The sequence below is a fragment of the Limanda limanda genome, chromosome 14 (assembly GCF_963576545.1).
Source record: "Limanda limanda chromosome 14, fLimLim1.1, whole genome shotgun sequence".
Lineage (NCBI taxonomy): Eukaryota > Metazoa > Chordata > Actinopteri > Pleuronectiformes > Pleuronectidae > Limanda > Limanda limanda.
Genome location: NC_083649.1, coordinates 19,460,729 through 19,478,042, shown reverse-complemented (window position 1 = coordinate 19,478,042; position 17,314 = coordinate 19,460,729). Strand labels below are relative to the sequence as shown.

Below are 17,314 nucleotides of genomic sequence, written 5' to 3'. Positions count from 1 at the left end.
ATAATGCTAAAGATTAGAAGGTAAAAACTATTAAAATACGGTATGCTGTGTTTCTCACTTTGACTCAAATGCAGTGTCAGAGTGGGGTGCTATTAAAAATTCACATGGATGGTGCATTATTCATATGTATATTTTACGCACGGCCTGCAACCAAGAAGCGCGCGCACTTACATGCCGTCACATGCACGGGGAGATATCGGCGTGCACACAGGCAAAAATGCATGGTTATGCTACACGAATACACACACACACAGAAGGATAATCGCCTTAGTACAGTAACCCATTTAAAAAATATCTGTGAGTGAGAGACCGAGGGAGAGAGAGCACACATTCGCCCACTTACCAAAAAATGTTCAACAATGTTAAAGGAATCGAGGACACTGCGTCATCCTTCATAATCACTCAGCGGGATGGCTCTCCACCTCGACGTACATGTACTTTAACGACTGTGTGTGTGTGTGCTGCGCTACGCATGAGTGCACTTCTTCAAACATCTCCGTCCGACATGAATCACAGCAACGATGTCAATGCAAATCGTCCAAATTGTAACAAGGTGGAGCGGGAAAGCAGAGACAGAGAGCTCTGAGGAGCATGTCATTCAATGCCTGGAACTCCACAAACCTGATTTCAGATTGAGAGATTGAATCTCACGCTGAACTTTTAATAGTCACGGTTTGTCTGACACAACAAGCTGATATCAAGCTGGAGGAAGCTGCAGGTGCAGGGCCTCATTGCACTAACTCTTCGTTTGCCCTTGTCCCTGTGTCTCTCTCCAATGGCACAGTCAATAACGCTCTGGATCATGTTACCCTGTGCTTACACTCGCTGCAACTCTTGGACGGCTCCCTAAACTACTCTCCTTTCTCTGTTTATCATTATTCTGATATGTTGAAACAGGCGTGATGCAATAAACAAGATCTGATTACTCAACCTGGCAACTGCAATGACTGACACAGATAGTCTTTGTGCAAACACCTCCAAAAGATGATGCCCAGTGTAAATACTTGACTCCGCTGACACCCAGCAGCACACACACGTACACACACAGACGATGCAAGCACTGCAAAGCTCCAGCAGAATGGACAAATAGAATACTCTAAGATAATCCAAAAATACACTGAAAGCAACAGAAGCACACTGAAAGTGCCCTTTTCAATGGCTGTACACCAAAGGCACTAAGTGCTCGCTGGTTTCTCTGAAGTCAGTTCTCTCTGCAGAAGTGCATGGTAATAGAACAATTAATTAATTGAAAAACACAATTTTCAGGGTAAATGAACACAGTAAATACACCTGTTTGTGCTTTTATTTTTTATGAAATCCCCGCTGCACAGAAATAACAACGGTGAACAGATACTGAGAATGTCTGAGCAACTTCAGCAGGAGAAATGATAACTCAGGATTAACTGCACCTCATTGTGCATGACCTCTTGACTGATATCCCTATACAACTGTGCATAACAAACATTGTTATTCTACAAATACGTTTCCAAGTTCCGGTAATATAATGTAGTGTAGTAACTTAGGTGCTATGAGGTGTGTCCTCTGCTAAATGACATGAATCATATTTGGTCATGGCCGGACAGGTTCTACGTTTCGGTTTGGTGATTACCTCCAACATATCACCCATATCCATTTGTTTGATTTTAAGCAGGATTACACAAGAACTACCAGACCGATAACCGCCGGAACTCGGTGGAGGGATGTGGTATGGGTCAGCGAAGAACTCATCAAATTTTGATGCAATTTAATGGAGTTTTTCCACATTTCCGTGGATTTCTCAGGGAATAATTTATAGATCTTGATGAATAAAATGTTTAGGGGACTGATATGTGTGAGAAAAAAAAAGATCTGCATCTAGTGAATTCAAAAGTGGTTTCATAAGGGGACTGTTGGGCCTTGGTGGAGGTATATGCTGTGCAATGTGCTATTATGAGTGTTAAGTTAGGGTTAGGATTAGGGTTATTTTTTATAAGGGTAATATATCTCTTTATATCTTCAACTATGAAAGCCGGCTATGTACATGCATCTCTTTAAAATACAAACTCTTTGCAATAACCCCATGAGAACACAAAAATACTGAACTGATTTCGATGACATTTGAAGGAGGGGTGGGGCATGACCTAATGAAGAACCCATTAAACCTCTGGGTGTATGCAGATAAATGGACGGATCCCCAATTTTGTCCTTTCTTAATCTATAAAGCTTTTCAAGGGAACAATTAATAGATCTTGATGAAGAAAATCTGGCGCATTTTTGGAATTGATATTCATGAGCGTGTGAAATTTGGTGCAGCCTGATTGAATTTAAGGAGTCTTATTGGATCGGGTGCTTTTAATAGTGTGCTCGTTTTTAAACAGAACAGGCTTCACATGTTAGTTGCGTAATGATGACACATGTCAAACAAATTCATTTTTCCAAACTTACCGAGCACACCAAGCCGATAGTTCATGGTGACGACGATGACGTTTCCATAGGCAGCAAGGACGCTGCCGTCGAACATGTTCCCTGAGCCCTCCATGTAGGAGCCTCCGTGGATGAACAGCATGACCGGCTTCTTGCGACGATCCCGAATATCTACATGACACAGACAGAAATGTACGTTATTATCAAGTTAATTCACTTATGTTCAATTCTTTACCACACGTGAAATGTTTGAGCATCCCTGCTAAGCTCAAGTGTCTGCAAGCAACAGGCCGTCTCCTCAGTTTAATCAGACAGCTTTAGATTTATATGACTGCAGCAGTCTTGTCAGTAAAAAAAATCCATATGGAGCATTTCGCAACCTCCTACAGCAAGTGAGTCACTAGAATAAAAAATACTAAGTATGAGACATGTTCAGTAGACTGTGTTTCAGTTGGCAGTAAGTTTTTTTATCTCTGCTCCTCCGGGCTCATCCTCTATATATTATTCGGTGATGGCTGTTTCCCCTCTCTCGTGCGGTGATGGTACCTTCCCAAACTGTTGTGCCCCTCCATGTGTGGAGCAAATGGTGCAGCCAGTTCTGAGGCGCTCTCTTGTTATTGGTATCTTTATACCCATCAGTGTGTTGCTATGGTTCACTCTGCCAGCGTGTGCACAGGGTGCCACTCTCTCTCTCAGAAACCACCCCTCTTGCAGTGTCTGTGGTATGGTCCGAGTGTCTGCGCGTGGATAAGGCTGAGAGAGCTGCCAGTGCAGGCCAGTTAGGCTGAGCGTCTGCACTGTGCAGGGCCTGTGGATAATTTGTACGAAAGCCAGACCAAGTGGAAACATAAATAACAGCCACGGCATCTGTTTACCCTGATGAGCTTCAGCACTTGGAGACGGGGAGGCAGAGAGAGATAGGAGGCGAGGAACAAGAGATAAAGGGAGGGGGGGGCGGGGAGAAGGGGATGAAAATAGGGCAGCATGAGAGATCTGACAGGGGTAGAGACGTAGATGGGAGGTTCACACACACACACACAAAAAAAAAACGTGATAGCGAGGATGAAAAATATGAAAAATGTTGCAGAGCAAGTCATACATAGCGAGGTACGGTAATGAACGCGCAAATTCACACAGGATTCACACCGTATTCTCACACACACACACCCGCACACACACACAAACTCTTGCATAGGCAGCTGCGATGTTGAGTCGCTATGGAAACTGCTTCTCGCTAATAGAACTGCACCAGCCATTCCATTGCACCGACTCACTGAATGCCTGTTGCCGTGGTAACAAATTCTACTCACGTATTTGCACACCCGCCTGCATCACCACCTGAATCTCAGGTTACACATGCACTTGGGTGCGTCACTCACAGTCTAACGTCCAAAAACACACACATATGCACTCACACGCACACAATCACACACACACAAGTGAACAGAGCAAAACTGCACATATGGCTTCACACATGCAGACATCTTTTATGGATCACACGAATGTCACAAACAGACTGGCTAAAAATATACATTTTTAGTCATACACTCCGACATGCTGCTCTTTTTCTTCTCTTCTCTGGTGCGCTCTGAACCTCGGCTGATTTCCCAGAGGATATGTAAACAAGTTCAATTATCCCGGCATTACCAGGACAGTACAGAGGAGTGACATCAGCAGGCCATCATCAGCCGCACTCGCAGCAACACCACCATAGATGAAATCCTCGGAGACAGAGAACAGTGACATGCAGCTGCTATTTTTAAGCCTCAATCTCTCTTTTTCTCCGCTGTAGAATTATTGTTTTGCTTCTGCGTTAACAAAGATGAATGATGTAAATGTGCTTGATGCAACCCTATCTGTAAAACATCTCAACATTGCACTATTATGACACTGTGAGTGTCATAATAGATGCTTTGCAACCATAGATATTTGTGTGATATTTATGAACAATGAAAGCAATATTATAAAAAAAAAGGAAAAGAAAAGGTGAATTTTTTGCAGAGGTTAGATATTTTTAAGGTTGACGGGCACCTTATAGTGTCAATTTAATAACCGATCACAGAATCTGTCCCTAACTTCACAATGATCTGTTGGTATGGGAATTTAAATGTGTGAAACAGGATGAGGAATCAATAAGGAAACAACGTCAGGGCAGAGAGTAAAATCATTGGTGAGCAGCAGCCTTCTTTGTCCCTGCTACTATGATTTTGTTTAGAAAATGCATTTTTTTTTTTAAACAAAACGATTTAAAAACTGTTTAAAACCCCATCCGTATATCATAGCCGCCTGGAAGCACTTGTATTTACAACAGCTGTTCACAAAGACAACAGGGTCAACAAGGTTTGTAATTGATTATCCATGTTGCTTTCTACACTTGTAGCTGAGGCTGAAATGATGGCAAAATGACCCAATCAGCAAGCAGTTGTAAGTGTCTAGGTCATTGTTTCCAAATATCTTTTTTCCTGTTTGTCAGGACTAAAATGCTGTTTTCAAACAGGGCGAGCAGCGTTTCCAAAGTTTTAGCGGCTCTCAAACTCAGAGTAGTGTAGACGGCAGGTGGATCCAGCAGAGTAGATGCATTTTCAAATAAAAAACGTGGATATAGCATATATATATACACATTAAAAGCTGCACCCACCGTCTTTCAAGAATTTGACAAACATCCCATGTGCAAGAAGTGCTCTCAGCTGATTATATTCTGCCTGTAGATTCCTCACTTTTGCAACTCGTTTTTATTTCTTATCATTATTCTCTTTGTATGTTTTTCTTTCTTTTAACATCCTGTTTGAAAAGCATGTACAAAAACACTTTGACTGTACTTTCAATGTCTTCAACGTTTTTATTGTGTATTATAAGTGTTTGCGTTGTGATGGACAATCAAGACTTAAACTGAAGTGAACTATGATCACCTTTACCCGCCATGCAATCATCCTCCTTGTTAAAACCTGCCGCCTACACATAATACAGCTTGGCAGCCAACAGTTTGGCTGATGAGTTTTAAGAGGTGGTTTACATTTAGATCGCAGATTATGTCTTTAATAGAAGGCCCCCTTTTCGAACTAGCCTCTGCTCCATTAGCCATGATAAGATAATGTGTTTCCCCACTGAGGTTCTCACTCATTGTTTTTTTTCCCTAAGAGGCTGAAACATGATGTTAAATGGGTGTCTACTGTAGTACTGGACGGTCAAATTTAAGCAGCTTGCAATTTTTATGAAAGATCAACAATTAGGTTAGCGTTTAACCACTGTGGCTCCTTTCTGGTTTTAATGGTGCACCAGTTACTAAGATTGCATTTAAGTTGTTTTACCTCAGAGGACACACATCTCATTGTGTGTTACAGTAGATCAAGGTCTTTAGTTCATCAAGTGCATAACAATAAAAACTATATCTAAATCTCTAATATCTGACACCAGGACAAAATGAAATACAATAGCTATTTTTCATTCTTTGCTTTTTTTAAATTGTGATTTTATAAATAAAAGTTTTTTTTCCTCAATTATTTAGAGCCAAATAAATACTGGACAAAAACCCTGAATGGTTTTTGGGGGTGAATAAAATATAAAAAGCTGATTCTTCCTACAATGCATTTATGAAAGTTGAATAGGAAAAGGTCCAAGTTGTGTAATAGAAGAGAAGTCCCCACACATCACTAGGATGCAGAACATTTGTATTTATCTCAAGACTATTTTATTGATATAAAACAAAAACTGCACACTGTTCGTTTTTTTCCGTGAGAAAAAACGGCCATTTATAGGTGACCCTTTGGATTTGATAATAAACTGAAGATGTAGATTTGTTTAAGATTCACATTTGTGGGACACGTTTGAATAAAAAGAACGAAAGTAGATACAAAATCTATTAGGCAGAATTAGGTGTGTGAAATGTTCTAAAAGGAGCTCAGTGGGAACAGAGAGGTGATTTGGGGGTGCAGGGTCGCAGGGTGAAAGTGTTTCACTCAGATTCAAAGCCAACAAGGAGCTCACTGTCTCTGCTGCCTGCCTCCAAAACACTGGCACATTATTCACTCCTCTCCTTTCTACCTAACCTGATACTCTCCTCTTCAATATCCACCTCCCTCCCTCACACCCATCCTCAATGTAACATCTCACCTCCCAGTAGAAACTGCCTCCTTTCCTACTTTTCCATTCCTGTGGTCCTCCTCTCATTCGTCCTCTTATGGAAATCTCCATTGATTTGGGCGTTTACGTATTAAGCCTGACTCAGCACTTTGCACTCAAAACCCACACCCAAGCAATGCAGGTTTTTGCAAATAACTTTTTTTTTTTTTTATAAATGTAGATGCTAATTGGAGTATTTTTCACCAGCATTTGAAAAACCTGTGTCCAATCCATACCTGAGCAATTAAGTAAGGGATTCAGGCCAACCCGACTAACCCCCCCCCCCCACCCCCCGATCCTGTCAAGATCCATTAGGTGTTGGCATAAATGTCAAGCTTCCACCTGTCTCCTCCTCATCCTCTCTTTCTCTACATCTCTCTCACTTTCAAAGCTCAATAAATGTCATTTCATCATGCACTTGTCTTCATGATGACAGTTTTTTCCTCTCTGCTTCCCCCCTCGTTGCCCTCCCCCGTGCACTCGCAGCGCTCGGCTTTTCCCCCTCTTTCTTTCATCTCTATTCTATCGTTCCGCTCCTCTCCTCGACAATCCTGTGTGAATCCTTTCTGTTTTCGCTGTTAAGAAACCACACAATTGGATTAGCTACATCTGTCTCTTTTTAAACCACGGCAATTAGAGATGCAAGGGAAGAGAGAGGACTCAATAAGCACATAGCACACACAGCACCGTGCTTCGATAGACACACATGCAAAAATGGAAATGTGAGGCACCTTACGTGTGCATAATGCTGTGTACTATACACTTTGACAGTAAGTCTGGGCACGTACACAGAAACATGCGCACATGCTGCCTGCATTGATTTTGGCTGCATCATTAAAGAGAGTAGTGAGGGCATCTCCCCTCGACTGCAGTGAACTTGGAAAATGTACGGCAATAACAGAGACATGCAGAAATCCTCCAATTTTTCATACTTAAAAAGGAAAAAACGGAGAAGACCCAATAACATTATGAAGGACATTAACTTGGACTATTTCATGAGGACGTTTTTGCAATTTGTCGGTTAATAAAAGCCGTTAACAATGGACAGTGTAATGTGCACATTGAGTGGTGAGTCTAAGATGGTTATTAACACGGACACACACACCCACACACACCATTTCCCCACGGAGTTTCAAAAATGGAGCACGAGGAAAAAAACAACCATGCAATTATAAAATACCTTCATCCCTTGGTCTGTTCATTGTAGACTCATCCTGTTTTTTTGTGAGTGGACCTACGGTTCAGAAAAAAAGAGGGGGGAGGAGAGACAAAAGACAAAATTCAAAAAGGTGGCATTTGCAGGAAAAACAAGAAAAGATCACAAGATGGAAAAATAGCAAAACTGTAAGATGTGTCGCTCTGGTTGAAATCGTGTGACCGCACAGCTGAAGACAAAAATGTTTACAAGGACTACACACTGTTTCCTGAAAAGATAAACCCCAAACTCATCTGTTTTAACTGCTTAGGCTCTAGTCACGGACTGCCTCGTAAATAACCCCAGAGGCCACTTCTCCTCGACCCTTCTCCCAATCAGTCCTGACACGCTGCTGCTTTGTAAAGAAAAATCAATGAGCAGAATCAAGCCATCACTCTTTTCAGTCAGAAAAAGGCAAAGGAACGCCAAGATGCTTTGTATCCTGCTCAGGGCAGTGGTGCCGCCCTGAGGCAAGAGGCCCTGCACGGTCCAGAGAGGGCACTCTGTTCAGACCTCACACACACGTGACCACACACACACGCAACACACACACTGACACACACAGACACACACACGCGTTTGTATGATATTGACACTGACTTTGAAGGCTTGTGTCAGAATTCCCCCTCACCAAGGTCAAAGAGGAGCCCCACATTAAGCTTTTCATGGTAACGCCAGTTAAATGCTCCACAGGGCAGAGCCAATAACAAGCATTTATCACAGTGACCAACCAATGCCCCGGCGCATCAACCCCTGTAAGTCTGAACTGATAAGAATCCCGGTAATTTGTTTTTTCTGGGTTTCTGTCAGCGGAGCGTTCCATCAGACCACAATTAACGCCGCGCTTTCCCGTGGTTCTCAGTCACTGTCTGCGCGTTTGAGAGGAAGTCGTTTAACACTCTGACGTGCGCGCACACACATGCAGCCCCCCCCCACACGCCGAACAGCCACATGCCACAAGAAGCATGTCAACGGTGTCCTTTTCATCTGTTGCCATCCTCCTTGTACCCAGCCCATCTCCCCAGTAGGGCACGCGTTGCAGTCACTCATTTTAAAGAATGCTCTATGCTGGGTTATCACTCTGCCAGTGTGCTGCTGACATGCCCGCTTCTATCAATCTGCAGGACACCTCACAGAGAAGGGATGGCACCTACCCTTTCACTTCTCACAGCGCCTCCCGTCTACTGACGAGAGACAACATCACCGCACTCCCCAATAATAATAATGCTGCATTTTCACCCATCCGTCTTTATGAATATGGTTTCCTGATATAAAATGTTTATCTGCTGTCTAAATGGAGGAGGATCAATGCTGAATGGATTTGCTGCATCCTCTGAGTACCACTATGCAGGCGCACGATCCAGAGAGCACTTCCTGCCATGGAGGGAGAGGGTACGGTCGCTAGTCGTCGGGTGCACAGCAGACAGGTAGACAGGCCGGTAATGGATAGAAAGGCACATTATCCCTCCGTCTTGTCAGCACTTCCCCCACTACTTAGCACCACTCTGAAACCACATCTCGCCGCTTAATGGAGACTTTCGTGATTTCATTCATTTTCTAATGCCCAATAAAGGAGTAACCTATATGTGAGGCTAAGCTCTAAACAGACGGCTGGAGTTTGTAATGGACCATCAGACTCCACCCATCACATGGGCGCCGCACCTCAAGAGTTTGATCTTGTCGCTTTATAGTTGTATTGTGTCTCGGATTATTTTTATTATAAACAAATATCTGATGATTGTTTGATGAACTGATGATTTTTCAGTTCATTTATTGGTTTAAAATGTCAGAAAATAGTGGACATGATAGTAAAACAACTTTTTCGGCCGCTGAATCTGGCCACTATGTTTATTTGGGGGCAAAGTTAGACATATAAGAAAAAGAATATAAAAGGAAAGGTTAATATCATAAATATATTCTTTTGACTGTTTGGACAATTGCATGCAATTACAGGAGGATGTATGTGTGCTATGTAGTCACCTCAGAAACTCATTAGAGGTCATAATTATCTAATGTCAATACATCGATAAAATATGAGGTGAAGGTTATTTTTCAAGATCTATCTCTCCTTCTCTCTCTATCTCCTTCTTTAAAGGCGTGTAAACAGAATCATGTGACTCCTGACTGGTTACACCTTTCCGACTGCATGTATTATTATTATTGTTGATGACCATTATTCAAGGCAAACTTTAAGTAACTTTAAGACAGAACTGGCAGTAGCAGAAGTGGCCATTATACAAAAGAGAGGTAAGAATCGTAACTTGATGCAAGAAGTACACACTGCAGGAATAACCCTGATAAATGAAAAAACAACAATAAAAAATAAATAAAATGAAAAACTCCAATTTCATTTGGATTCATCTTCTAGGGACCATGAATATCTTGGCTAAATGGAAAACAGTAAATGTTTATTAACTTGATAACAAAGATTCCCTAGGAATACATGCACCTGGCAGTATTTATCTATTTCATAAAATACTTTTTATGAAGAAATAATACAATGGGTCAGACAAGCCAAAGGGAAACTAACCCTGCAGCAGAGAAGCCGGCCAGTAGGCTCTGTCACAAGATGCCACTGGTAAGAGAAATGTGTTGGCCTACACAGGAGCATTTAGCTTGGGATGTCCCAGTACTGTTTGACCTAACGCAGCTCCATCTCTCAGTCAACAGCATTTCTCTTCGGTTCAGTGAGCCAGTGGCCAGAGCGCAAGCTGTCTCCCGTCCCTTTCCATTTCCTCAGTGCAGTAAACGGGATGAAGCTGCAGTATGTCATGTCTGTGGTGGCCTGTCTGCTTGACAAGGTGTCAGACACAGCTTTGGGTCCCCCACCTCTCCACCACCCTCTCCCCTGCATCCAGGCAGCAGCTTCCAGCACATGCAGTCCCATCCCTCGGCTCTCCATCCCCTCCACCGTGCCCGCAGCCTCCAGCTCCATCCTTTGCCTCCACTCTCCTGCCTCCTGAAATATGTTTTTTAATAAAGGCGCGGTAAATGGCTGCTCTAGCAGCAATAAAAATGAAGGATCTCAGGCTCTTGGCTGAGGAGTGTCTTGGGAAAATAGGAATGCAGTGAGACAGTGCTACTGCCTAGCAGCCTGGCCACACAGGAGAGTTAGGGCGAACACTGGAGGAGGAGGAAGGAAGCAAGAGAGAGATAAATAGGGAGTATAAAACTCACTCTTCAGTCCACTAGAACATTGTTGTTATTTACATTTTCCCGAGAAGTTATTTGTGTTTAATCTGAGCCGAGGCAGTAGCAGGCGGTAGAGGTGGCCCAGAGAGGGGGGGGGGGTGGAAAGCGTTCATTTGCATTCAGAACAGTGACCCCTTTTGCTGCCATCTGCATAAAGATGGAGGAGAGAGAGGAGAGGAGAGGAGAAGACGCAGGGATGGTTTCAGAGAGGAGAGAGCAGGAGGGGTGAACAGATGCAGAAAGAAAAGAGAGCTGCGCAATTTGCTTTCATCCACAGAGTAATGTTTAGTAAGAGTATTTCTAGGTCTGAGACAGATATAGCAGGAGTGAGGAAGGGGGGGTGCTTAAGGTAGAAGAGAGATAATATGTGATGTTGCACTCTGGAGATTTATGCATCAAAATCAAGTCGTGCAGGCCAGATCTGGCAATAAAAACATTCAGAACCAGGCTGTGTATGCATCTGTGCTGCCAATTCATTCTGGCCCATCTATATCCGCTGTGGGTGGGAATGCAACTCCTCACTGCCAAAGCATCGACGTCCGGGCTTTAAGCATGCTCAATGTGGAATTAAGTTAGTTGCTAGCTAAGAAAGCTTAATTTAGCTAAAACACTAAAGGATGGACATGGTCTTGGGCAGCTGCAGACTTGGACTCTGGCAGCAGAAATGCTTCTATGTTTGCTAAAATGGAGGATGTGCATAATCACATTTTTGGGAAATCAATCCAATAGTTGAAAAACCACAAATGCCTTAATGTGACACTTGAGATAAAGGATTAGGCCTCGTCATCTGGGCACCATGAATGTATTTACCAAAGTACAGCTGAATCTACCTGATACTAGAGACATTATCCAAAAAGAAAATAAAAAAAACAACAATGTCAACCTGCTGGTGGCGCTAGAGGAAAGGTCAAGGGATCGGCAAATTTGGTGAGACTGGTCCTCTGGGGAGCATGAATGTCTGTAAATAAAATCAAAGCAATCCTTCTTGATATATTTTAGTCTTTACGTGACAATCGCTGGTGAAACGTTACTAGAGCAGATGAATACATGAAGGTTAATCTGAAGGCCAAAAGGTGGGACATCGAAAACTTCTTTTTACACAAACATGATTTGGGTTGCAGTTTAAAAGCAGTTCTTCCTTCAGCCGTTTTAAGCTCTGAACTCTGATGAATATCTGGAGTTCGGTGCATGTCTGCAAGCAGCTTCAGTCTGGACATCACTACTCACTGGAGATACATTGCTAGGGCCGATAAACACATTCATGCAGCACTGAAGGCTGACAGGTGCCACATTGATTACCTTTTTTCAAGGAAATGACCAGTGACATCACCAGCGAGAGCTGTGTTGTGTTTTAAAAGCACCTCTTAATTTATCATATTTGTACATTTATTTAAAAAATAGAGACAAACCCCAACTAATGAACTGCCACTCACATTTGATCAAACTGTCAGAGTTTTGATGAAGCACATTAGTTGACTGCTCGGCTTTTAATAATTCTAAAATTCCAGTTTGTTTAGACATGAACATTTGATGTCATTGAGAAATCCTTACCGTTTAAATCCAGGTTTCAAAACCTGCTGCTGTCTGATGCAACTGCAAGTTTAACACCATGTAAACAATCTGAGGCACAGTGACAACAGTCATGCACGTGAGAAATGTAGTGTTTTATTTCAGGGGCACTTTCACTCTCCCTCAGTCTCTATTTTTCTCCCTCACACACAAGGCAAAACAGATCCTCAGAGACTGCATCAGCCTTGTGTAAGCACTGACCCCTGACAATAAGTGACAGATTCTGACAAGCACACGGGGCTACATGTAAAATCTGTCTCACTCATTTGCACATCTTTTCTCCAGGGAATATCACAGGAGACTCTACCATCCTCTCAGAGTATGAGGCATATGCAGTGTACAGCATTCATACTGTACAACTGTTTTGTATTGTGTGCTGTCCAACATGTTCAGGGTCATTTCAATCACATGACAATATTTTTTGCTGTCCTCTAGTCTAGTCACTTTACACTTGATATTTGCACTAGCAATTCATCTGTTTCCAACTGTGTGTTTGGCTGTGGAGCATCAATGAAATGCAATGCCGACACACGGTTGTTGAGTAGTTTTAGCTGTTATTTTAAAAACAACAAGCAAAACAACTCTGTCTGGACTGAAGCTAATCGTCATTTGAGAAGTGGAAGCAATGATGAGCAGCCGCAGTGATGCATGAACGTGTTTTCTAGGGAACTGAGGTCTCAGGTGAGCCCATTAACAATAGACTTTTTTAAGATTGTATTTTGAGCAAGATATGCAAAGATACACATTTTTCCAGTGTTCTTTTATACCTGCCCATCTGCTTTCTCCAACACTCTCCACAGGAGCATTCATGCACAAATTACACCCAGATCACCCATGAACAGGTGGAGGTTTTTCCTTAAAGTGATTTTGGACTAATTTCCCCCCTGGAGGACTTAACAAGGTTGTCTTTGGTACCAAAAACCCGCTACACATCCAGTACCCACCGCTAAGAATCACAATGCAGATTTCAGTGCCTGAGCTATGCACTGCAAGAGCTGTTATGCTAACAGGCAACATTAACACCCCGGGCCCACGTGCTTAGTGAACATATCTCTGGTGAGCTTGTGACATTTGTCTATAGTTAGCTTGCAGCCACCTCAACTCTGCTAAAGCTGAAGGTGCGAAAGCGAGGCTGTATATCACGTGAAAAGATTCCTATGCTGGGACGTGCAGCAAATGTTTGGATACAATGGGTGTAAATGGATGAGATGGGTAAGATGGGTGCTATTTTATTCATTATGTTATATAGGTATGTCAATGTCTGTGGAGTTTTGTACCGTCAACAGTTAACATGTTCAATTTCAGCTTCCAATTTAGCTTAGCAATACAAATATAAATATCTCATTGTCGACGGTTGTTTTGTGCTTTTTTACCTCATTGTGATCTTCAGTTTTGTACTATTTCCTCCTATGAGGCCTTCACAAGGTTTTTTGTTATAGAATTGTTTCTATTACCCTTCTACTAACCTATAGCTGCTACAACAGCATTCGTTTTCAAAGCCTATAAGCACAGACACCACTGTGCAGCATCCACGCAACACGAGCGTGAAGAGTAAGTCAAAGCATGAAACTGACACGTGCGTCCCGACCCAGCGGTCACGGAGGTTTAAAGCCACATGCCACCAATACTAACAACACAGTTAATTACAGCTCTTTGTGTGCAGCTCAATACAAACTGCCACACTGGAAAATACATCCTTGACAAATGAGGTTGCCAGCTTAAATCCTGTATGTGAGCTATACAGAAGCCTGTTTTGCTTCTATTTAACAGTTATGGAACTTATGGCAATGTGAATGTTAGTCCTTCAGCTGCATGATTAAACAAACATGCAGATAAGTCCAGATAAGCTACTAGTTGACTATTAAAGATAAACAATGTTTTTTTTTCCCTATGGGAGGCTCTTGAATGGACCTGCAAGGTGCTGGTCCCAGAGGGGAAGGGGAAGCCGAGCTGAGACACCGCATGTGGGTCTGATGATGTTAATTTATGAGTTTTTTTCATGGCAGGAAATTAATTTATTCATCATAATTACTTCTCCTTAACTGTGGTTTTCAATATCTGATGAAGAAGCTGTGTTTGTGAATATTCATATATTCAAAGCTGGAGTTTGAAGGGTGCTTGTGTTGCTGTGAAGGTTTCTTTGGTTTCTTTCATCCACAAGTCATGATTGGATTTAAATTACAGTGCAACGTGAAAGAAGAAAGAACCATGGCTGATCAATAAATAAGGTAAAAAATGTCCAAGGACAGTAATGATATACACGTCTACTCTGATGTTTGCATCTTCCTGCAGTAGAAGTAGACGCTAATAAGGACTAAAACAAAACAAAAAAGGTAATAGATAATAATAAAGAGATAATAGAATATAAAAAACAGTACCCTCTTTTTTCCCCCGTTTCATAGAAAATGTTTAAATACAGGGGCTTTCAGTATCAGTATCATTTCCCTCCTGTACAGGCTGAAGGTACAAAATGTTAATGGTGTCAGGGAGTCACTGTTTGATTTACTACATCAGTGGTTCCCTTTGTTCAGTCACTCCAAACACGTGTGACTTACTCTGCGGTGCTCATGCAAAAGGTTAATGTTAGCAAGCTAATACAATTACAATGATGAAGATATAACATTCATGGATGATTTAAACAAATTAGTGTTAAGTCAAGTCAAAAATGCTGCATGTCACAATGTGGCTAATTGGTACAAAACGGCAATGGAACATGCTCAGTAGTGTTCTAAATATTTGATTTAATGTTAAAGTTAATTAAATATGAGCAATAAAAGTAAAGTGAATCTAATTGCCTCAGCGACTGAGAGGGAAGATTGTTTGTGACTGCATCTCAAACAGTATTATACTAACTAACTAACCAATAATAACTGAGACTGGCGTTAATACATACACAGAGGTTTATCAGTATATTCTTTCCAGTTGGCTTCATTCCACAGATTATAATCACAGCTAATTTATCAAAATGACACTATTCCAGGAAGTAGTGACACAAATATATATTTTAAAATGATCTAAAAGTAGAAGTGTTTTTCAGACTTTCTCTCTGTTTGATGTATATTTTTTTGGACCTGTGCCAAATCAAAAGAGCAGTTTAACGGCTAATTTATGTACAACATAGGATTCATATACAAAATTGCTAGATACCTATACAAAAGCCTAAAGAGACTTCTATCCTACCCTGGGTTAATTGCGTCCGTAGTTTTGTATGTCTTCTGAAAGCGTGGATAGAAACAAAACAGACAAAATAGAGCAGTAGCACCGGAAATCACGAGGGGAAGTGAAGCCAATAGTTCATAATAGATGAGCATACGAATCAAGAAAGGAATTTCGACGATGGCGTAACTTCTCAGGGGATATACTTTGCGAGTTGGTAAGAAACTACAGGCGTCTATACGATGTAGCTTTGCCTTGGCACATTGACAAACAGCTGTTGTTGCCTGTTTCTTAAGACTGACACTATCACAAACTCCTCCTCCATTGACATGTTTGTTGTTGTCATAACTCAGACTTCTACGCTCAAGTGGATCTTTTGCATATCAACAATCCCAATGTAAAGGACATATGGAGGTACATGGACAGTAATGGATAGATTGTTTGAAACACAAAAACCTCTTTTCATATGTAGAGGCAGCATGACTACTCCTGTAGCTAGTAAACGAGTTTAGTGTCACTCACCGTCTTCAGTGGGCACGTATATGTTGAGGTATAGGCAGTCCTCGCTCTGGTTCTGAACATAATTCGCTGCAGCATCCAGGTTGTCCGTGAACCACACAGGGAGCATGATCTCTGGTAAAACCCCGTGCACGTTCTGGGGACACACAGGGGCAAATTGGGTGGCATTGCGGATCTCTTGCCAGGAGCCTGGAGCTTCAGGAGGCTGGAAGCGCCGCTCGCCGACGGGTGCCGTGGCATACGGCACTCCTAAGTACTGTTCCACTGGGCCCAGGATCTCATTGCTCAGGTCCTTCCTGATACCACGGACCTTTCCATAGCCTGTGGACACTATGGGGTATTTCAGGTCAACCCGTTGACACGAGGAGAGGGTCAGGTGCAGCGCTAGTCCTGAGAGCCACACCAGGCAGAGATTAGCAATCTGCTGAGCAGTATAATGATGCTTCCCACCATAGCCTTGGTGGCTGGCAGCATTGAAAGGAAAAAACAACATGTCCAAAATAAAGGCTCTTTTAGTCCTATTACTAGGATGTAGACAGGGATCACAAGCTCAGTGGGTTATGGGGGATAACAAAGGCAAAAAGAGGGTGTGTGAAAAGGGACAGCTTAACGGTTCTCCTAGGGTGACATGGTGAGGCGGAGGGTCAGGTAGCATTCTCAGGTAGACTCTGTGGTCTCATCCGTCTTCCTCCTCAACGCTCCTGATGGGTCCAGAGCTGCAGTCAGCGAGCCAATTACACCTGGAAGACACAGACAGGTTGCAGGTTTGAGTCGGTGTGTTTTTGTGTGTGTGAGTGTGTGCGAACAGTGTGATCGTTAAGGCCTGTCAGTGTGTTTAAAAAGGCACAGGAGGACAAAATGGGTGAGACAATTTTAACCAAGATGAATTGTCTGTTAGCTCGTAAAAGAAAGGATAACGACACTTTACTGCGGACGACTCCTTTATAGTACATTTATAATACCCTGTGGTTAAACTCCCCTCCGACAGACACCGAGACATCTGTTGTGTCATGTGATCTTGAAGATGATCGATTCAACCTGAAAATATTGATGTCAGTGAGAATTCCAGCATCTGTGCTGAATTAGCTTTGGTGAATTTTAATTCTGTTGTGGCCCGGGTTTGCTAATTCTAGAAGAGCAGTGATACATCTACAAAGACAG

General features: G+C 42.4%; 1 protein-coding gene across 1 annotated transcript in view; it reads right to left on the bottom strand.

Annotated features, from left to right (window-relative positions):
* nlgn2b (neuroligin 2b) overlaps positions 1-16,664 on the bottom strand; it is a 31,925-nt gene extending 15,261 nt beyond the window's left edge. Inside the window, exons 1-3 of the mRNA XM_061085974.1 lie at positions 16,157-16,664; positions 7,703-7,756; positions 2,425-2,574 (exon numbers count right to left, since the gene is read on the bottom strand). Coding sequence (XP_060941957.1) covers positions 2,425-2,574; positions 7,703-7,756; positions 16,157-16,646 — 694 coding nt within the window. The 5' untranslated portion in view covers positions 16,647-16,664. The remainder of the gene's footprint in view (positions 1-2,424; positions 2,575-7,702; positions 7,757-16,156) is intronic.
* Between the last annotated feature and the right edge of the window lie 650 nt (positions 16,665-17,314).